This window comes from Pterocles gutturalis, unplaced genomic scaffold (genome assembly GCF_000699245.1).
Source record: "Pterocles gutturalis isolate BGI_N339 unplaced genomic scaffold, ASM69924v1 scaffold10341, whole genome shotgun sequence".
Classification (NCBI taxonomy): Eukaryota; Metazoa; Chordata; class Aves; order Pterocliformes; family Pteroclidae; genus Pterocles; species Pterocles gutturalis.
This window is the reverse complement of record NW_010103093.1, coordinates 8,020-15,579: the sequence shown is the minus strand read 5'-3', so window position 1 is coordinate 15,579 and position 7,560 is coordinate 8,020. Positions and strand designations below refer to the sequence as shown.

General features: G+C 46.7%; 1 protein-coding gene across 1 annotated transcript in view; it reads right to left on the bottom strand.

Annotated features, from left to right (window-relative positions):
• Positions 1–6,680, bottom strand: part of OSTN (osteocrin) — a 9,392-nt gene extending 2,712 nt beyond the window's left edge. The window contains exons 1-2 of the mRNA XM_010086558.1: positions 6,582–6,680; positions 3,635–3,840 (exon numbers count right to left, since the gene is read on the bottom strand). Of these exons, the coding sequence (XP_010084860.1) occupies positions 3,635–3,840; positions 6,582–6,680 (305 nt within the window). The remainder of the gene's footprint in view (positions 1–3,634; positions 3,841–6,581) is intronic.
• Positions 6,681–7,560: the final 880 nt, after the last annotated feature.

Below are 7,560 nucleotides of genomic sequence, written 5' to 3'. Positions count from 1 at the left end.
AGGTTGCCCAAAGCCTCATCCAGCCTGGCCTTGAACCCCTCCAGGGATGGGACATTGCTCCATCCCTCTGTCTCCCGAGCAGGCAGGTGACAGCGGAGATTTGAGTCTTGCCAGGGCGATTCCTCTGTTCCTTCTTCAGCTTTGGGGTTAGCCTGGCATTTGCAGCTGCAAGTCCTGGAGCATTGTTGAGAAGTGTTGAGTCCTTTGTGAGGTGCACAGACACCCCTGCCCTGTCTGAAGTGCTTCTGGGTGCAAGAGTTGGTGCCAAAGCCAACTGGCCAAGCCTCCCTGGAGCAGGAGCATGGCAAGCAGTTGCTGCAAAGGAAAGGGGCAAGTAGGAGCTTGTCCAGTTTCCAATGTTGCCTCCAGTGACAAGAATGTCCAGAGAAGTATGGTGAATCAGCATGCTAGAAGCTTGGGAGAGCTGCAGTTGGTGGGATGATCCTATGGGCCTTCAATTCAAAAGAGCCTCAAAAGAAGACAAAAAGCACGAAAGACACAAAAGGAAATAAGGAAGGAAAAACCCCAGTGAGACTGCTCTCATCATCAGCAAGTATTCCAAATCCTTGTGAGATACCAAAACTGCTGCCTGAACTAGGTCCTCCCTCCTTCGGAACCCAATGGAGCCCCAAGCCAGGCTGGAAACTGATGTAGAACCACAGAGTGATCTAGAACTGCCTCTAGAACTTTCAAGTGAGCTAGAACATGCTCTAGAACATGAGGTCACCTAGAACCAACCAGCAAGCTAGAAACATGATTTAGAAAGATCACTTGGGCTGCCCTGAAACCAAGCAGTCCCAAACTTCTTGACGTGAGCTAAACCCAGCAAATGACCTGAATCAGAACTGACAAGCTGCGACAAGAAGTGAACTAGAATCAATAAGTGAGCTAGAAACATAGTCTAGAACAATAAAATGACCGAGACCTTGCTCTAGAACTTTCAAGTAATCTAGAACCCAACCTAGAACCCAATCTAGAACTTTCAAGCAAGCTAGAACATGGTCTAGAACCACCTCCCTGCCCAAAAGCCCAACTCCAGAATTCATACCTGCACCAGCTGCGCCAACACCACCCCAGCTCTACCAACAACTGATCGTAAAGGAGTGGCTGCCTGTCAAAGGCCCTGATGAGGGAAGGCCTTGTGATGTCTCAAACATCTTGGTTAGAAAAAGGCAATAGGCAAGAATCCTGTTCTTTGCTGATAAGAAGAAGCCAAGAATGCACCAAAGGCTTTACTCTCTCTTCTCTCCTTTGCCTTTCTCTTTTCTCTTTAAGCATCCCTTCATCTCTCTCTCTCTCTGGCACATAGAGGAACACCTCTATTCAGCCAAGACTACTCTCTGGAGATGAAGAAAGACTTTTGCAGAGCTGTCAGCCCGTGGTGCCACCACAGCAGTTCACTAATCTTGGCCACGAGCAAAGGTGAGAGCAGAGGGCTCTCCCGAGGTCTCTCATTAGTGTCGTTCCTAACTGCTTCACAGGGTTCTCACGCTAGTGCCTTCCAAGTCCTTTGCGGTGAAAGTGAGCCTTGTTATCTGCCTTCCTCAGATGGGCAAACCAAGGCACAGCCTGAGAAGGTGATTTTTGTTTGGGGCGGTTGAGCTACCCAGTGCTGGCACTGGGAATGTTGAGGCAGCCCCATTATCCATCCACCTCCCCGTTCCTTCCCAGGCTCCCTCCTCTAACTTGACGGAAGCTATTTGCCTACACCTCCACTGCACACAAACAGCATTGGACAAGATGCAACCACCACCTTGGTACCTGCCAAGTGCCCTGATAGCTGGTAGTTCTTTAACCCTTCCACGTGAGTGGGGGAGCACGAAGGTCTCTGCGCTTTCCCAGGAGGGCAGAGGTGCAGCAATAACTCCCCATCCACGCAGGGAGCCTGTGGTGGGGCTGGCAGGTGTTTCCCAGTCCCAATCTAGGGATGGGATCATCCCATCTCACATCAGCTGTGGTGTCAGTAACATGCACTCACTCTCCCCAGAGCTGCTCAAGATGATTTGCACGAACTCATTATCCAGAGACAAGCTGTTAGAAATCTTGGACAACTTTCACCACAATTTCCCTTTTTTGTGGGGTGGTGTGGTTTATTTTTTTTTTTCTCCTTGTACCGCATATAGAATGAAACAAGATTTCTGCCCAAAAAGCATGAGACAAATAGGGAATACCAGTGCAAAAAAGGCACTCCAGCTCCAAAAATTACCTTATACTTCTTCCCTTGAAAAGGGAAAACATGCTAAAAAGCAAACAAAGAATGAGCTGATTCTGATCTCTTAAGAGATACACAGAATAGTTCTAATCAAGGTTTTAAGAATTTCATATTTTATCACTTTTGGCTGCAGTCAAAAAGTCCTAGTAGCAGACTGGGTGGATAGATGGAAGAACAACAAGAAAATATTGCAAAACTCTGTTTGGAAAAAAAAAAATACTTGTAACGTTGACTGGCTCTTGTGAATACTTTCCACTTCCAGATTAAGCTTGAAGCATGTTATTAAATACTTTGTGGCACTGAGGATTCCATCCAAAAGAAGACAGTTACCAGAAGAAGGGAACGAGACAGTTAAGCTCTTTCAGATACAGCGAGCAGCCCCATGAGCTTTGCCCCAAATTCGCTGGCTCTCCCCAGCCACATCATCGCTCAGCCCTGCTATAAACATGCTTATCTTCAAACACGTACTGTGAAGGTACTGCTCTGCTGCTGTCTGGATTAAACCCTGGCTTATTATGAGTTGATGGAGGTCTCGAAGCCCATTCCATGAACTGTCTGAGGGCTGGAGCACCTCCCCTATGAGGACAGGCTGAGCGAGTTGGGGTGTTCAGCCTGGAGAAGAGAAGGCTCCAGGGGGACCTTAGAGCAGCTTCCAGTGCTGAAAGGGGGCTACAGGAGAGATGGGGAGGGGCTTTTTAAAAGGGCATGCAGTGACAGGATGAGGGGTAATGGATTTAAACTGGAAGATGGCAGATTTAGACTAGACATTAGAAATAAATTTTTTACTGTGAGGGTGGTGAGGCAGTGGCCAAGGTTGCCCAGAGCAGCTGTGGGTGCCCCATCCCTGGAGGGGTTCAAGGCCAGGCTGGATGAGGCTTTGGGCAACCTGGGCTAGTGGGAGGTGTCCCTGCCCGTGGCAGGAGGTGGAAATAGATGATCTCTAAGGTCCTCTCCAGCCCAAACCATTCTGTGATATGATTCTGTGATTTTCCTGATGTGTTCATCATCTTGCTATTCAAGACGTGCACACCACCTTGGGAACACCTAGCCCTGCCCCTCTGCTTTTGAGCCTCAGGCATATTTTTGCTTGAAGTCATCTCAAAAAGGTAATTTTAAACTGAATGTTGGTTCACATCAGTGGAAAGAAATGTACTAAAAAAAATTGCATATGCCTGAATGTTCTTTATTTGCTGTATGACACTGTGGGGATAAATGAACTAGTGCATGCATCATTCATCACAGCTGAAGGATTACACACCATGCAACCAGAATGGTTTCTGTAGAGACTCTGGTACCCTGATCAGAGGCACCTCCCAACAACAGAAATCCTGCTGGTGGCTAAAGCCAACCCACCTGCATCCACGACACCTACCCACAGCTGCCTTCTAACTTTCTCACTGGTAGGAGCGTCTAAGAATTTACCTCTGCTTGCCTTTAGGATCCACAGAGGTCGAAGAAATCCTGTCGATCGGGGAGCCAAATCCTGGGAAACTTCTTTTCTTCTTGGTCTCGGTCACCTCATTCTCCAGAGACACCAGCTCATCGAGAAGGAACAGTTTGGCGGCTGACTTCTCTTGGCTGGCGATGGGATGTACCCCCATGGCCAGGGCAGCAGAAGGCTCCAAAGGCTGCAAAAGAAAGGGGGAACGTTTGCTCAAGTTCCAGAAAAACCCTTTCAACCAGTGTCACAGCAGCAGTCCTGTAAATACATAGTCACTAGGATGCTAAACCTGGGACAATGCTTTAAAACAAAGTTCTTCTTGAGAAACATGGTCATTTTCCACTCCCAGGAGTTTGCTATTAAAGATCGGAACTTTTTTTTGGCAGAATTGAACTTACCTTCATTCTTATTGCAAGAATTATCCAAATTTATTATTTCACAAAGCCTGGTTTTGCAGGCCAGCCCACTATCGCTATCTCAGCAGTGTGATTAGTATCATTTATAGCATGAGCTGAGTAATTTAACCCTTTTTTACCATTACAGATGTCCAATATCCATCCTGAAATTTTTCAGAAACCTGATTTTCGTTTTTTAAATGAATGCTGATAAACAGTAATGAAAACTTATAGAGAACTTTCCATACAAAGCTGACAAATTTATTAATTTTTATGCAAAAAATATCCCAAGATAAACTCGCTCAGCACTGACATTTAAAGAAATTATGCAGTAACACTATGTGGGGAGGAGGAAAGGAAAGAACAGGATGTTGACTTGACACTGAATTTTGAACCTTAGCTATGACACTAGGCTTAATATCTTTTCAAAACCAAACTCTAATTCACCCTCCAGAAGAGATGAAAATATTGGGGTCTGTCAAGAGAGAAATGAAACAAATTAAAGTGAATTATTTGCTTTGCAAATAACAGGAAAATGTAGGTCATCAGCTAGTCTATGAGAGCGGGTGTCAAACTCATTCTCTCTTCAGATGAAATGTTTGCCTTCTTGCTCCCCCCGATCTTCATGGAATTATATAAAAATTTCTCACCTGAACTTTTATTATATGCCTTGAAGAAGGTTTTCCTCTACTTTCAGAAGCACACCACTATCTTTCTTATTCGTGGGTTTAGCACAAAGTACAGGAAGCCATCCCAGGGATGATGTAATATGCTTTGATGCCATTTCCCACTGCTGATGGGTGGCATAACCAGTGACAGAGCACACAAAAGGAGCAGGACGTGACCACAACCATCACACAAATGATGCAGCACTGTTAATACCCTTATAAAGGACCTCATATTGTCTTCTGACTTTACTTTCTCTGAGCCTTGCATGCACTGAGCAATCCTTTCTGTTCCTTTTCAGGGTGATAAAACCTTCAGAGAGGTTTGCAACAAAATCATGCCTTTAAAAAAAGGCTGAACTCTCCCCTCTGGTTAGTGGGGATAAATATCTACAGCAACCCTTGAAACTAGATGGTACAAAATAGCCTCTGCTCTTGAGTACTTTGTGCAGTCCCACTTATTTTGTCTTAGAAAGGATACAATAGAATAATAAAAAGAAAAGAGACAGCTAAAGTGATAATCATAAGTAGACAACAGTCCTCCTATGGTGAACTACTGAACAAAGTACAACTGCACAGAGAAGCAAACTGTGGGGCACGGGGGGTACAGTGGAGGGTTTACAAACCTATGAACAGCAAAGAGGTGAATAAAGACTAGTAATTTTTTTTCCTCAAGAAAGAGCTCCTCAGTCCACCCAGTGAAGTCACCAGATGGTGGATTTAGAATAAATGGAAGGAGATACTTTTTAATCACGGCGCACAGCTGAAGTGGAATGCACCGTCAAAGGACATCATGGATGCCAAGGTTTTAACCTGTTTCAAAGACAAATCCAGGCCCATCAGCAGCTATAACATGCCCTGCTCCAGTGCAAGTCTCTGAAGATGTCCTGTTCTCATATTCTTGTCACAAAAATCTGTCATCAGTAGAGACAGATAGCAGGTCTCTGTGGCATCAGAAGAGCATCTGCTGCAGCTCTGATGTGGGCAGTGGTTCCCCCAAGCCCTATTTCTGTAGCAAACACAACTTTGTGTAATCAGGGCATGCTCATTTGAAGACAGAAAGAAAGGTAGAAGGATCCATCAGTATCCTTCAGCATGCATCCGACTTCTAAACTGATCTTAGAAACCTGCATCAAGAGCCTACAGCCAAACAGCGCTACTTGGATTAAACTCTTGGATCCTTGATTCTTTTATGGCATGAAACCATTACACAAATACCTTTCCTGCCAAATCTGTTTTATGTCAAGATGACATAAGAAAAGAGAATGCAGTAGCAGTATTTTCAGGTGCAACCCCTGCACATTGTACTGGACAAAACGTGAGACAGTCCTTCCTTTCCGTCCGGTGCTTTCCTTTGCAAGCTTAGGCAAGTCTTTCCCTCCCCTGGTCTCTTCTGTCCCCTTTAATTTGTAACTTCTGTGCAGGTGGTCTCCTCTCAGGGATCTCCTTATGGCTTCTGAAAGCTGCGGACTTCTCACGCCATTATGTGTGTTTAAGAAGACGAATGAAGCTTTCCCTTCCATGTTAGAGGAGCTTCCTTCTCCATCCCCATCACCTCCTTCCCCTCTCGGGAAGTTCTCTATCCAAAGTCACCAAACAGTGTTTTAACACATAGAAATCCCACCGTGTTTCAGGAGAGGTTGCACGAATCTGGGTGAGCTTTCATTCTGTCCATCCTCCCAGAACCACGCAATCTGCATCACTCCTTTCCCCGGGGAAGATGTCCTCCTGCTTTGCCTTTGTAGAGTCGACACCGACTGTTCACCTCCCAACACTGTTTGGAGACTGCGCTGTCTCCCACACCCTGTGGCCAAGAACAACCCGAGGAAGAGCAGGGCTATGTACAACCACCAGAAATGTTCACCCACCTCTGGAGCTGCCTCCGCGAGGAGCACGGAGCTGGAGTGCCGCTGCAGCAGGGTGATCACAAGGGCCAGATGCACCACAACCAGCTGGAACTGCAGCATCTGCACAGGAGAACAGTCTGTTAGTGGCTTCACAGCTGCGTTCCCAGAGGAACCTCGCTCCAAAGGTCTTTAAAAAGTGAAAAAAAACAAAAGGGAGATTCTCTTCCCATGGCTGTTGGGGCCCCCCAACACAAGAAGGACATCGAGCTGTTGGAGTAGGTCCAGAGGAGGCCACGAAGATGGTCAGAGGCTGGAGCACCTCCCCTGTGAGGACAGGCTGAGAGAGTTGGGGGTGTTCAGCCTGGAGAAGAGAAGGCTCTGGGGAGACCTAATAGCAGCTTCCAGTGCTGAAAGGGGGCTGCAGGAGAGATGGGGAGGGGCTTTTTAAAAGGCCATGCAGTGACAGGATGAGGGGTAATGGATTTAAACTGAAAAGGTGCAGATTTAGACTAGATATTAGGAAGACATTCTTTCCTGTGCAAGTGGTGAGGCAGTGGCCCAGGTTGCCCAGAGCAGCTGTGGATGCCCCATCCCTGGAGGGGTTCAAGGCCAGGCTGGATGAGGCTTTGGGCAACCTGGGCTAGTGGGAAGTGTCCCTGCCCGTGGAGGGCAGGGGGTGGAACTACACGATCTCTAAGGTCCTTTCCAACCCAAACCATTCTGTGATTCTAATGTTTTCTTTTACAGAGTCACTGCACAAAACCCAGCAACCAGATAGCACCAGCTGAGTGCGCTGCGCCTTTGGGTGCTGAACCAGCTTCCTCCTCTTTCCTCCTTTACCACCCTGCAAATCCTGTAATTTCTTCCTGCACTATGGCCCTGCCCTTGCAGTGGCAGCAGTAATGAACACAAACTTGTGCTAAAACCAGATGAACTAGATACTCACTCGCATGCAGGGAGACTGGTTCATCAGCACCCAAGCTGACCCTGACCTTCCCAC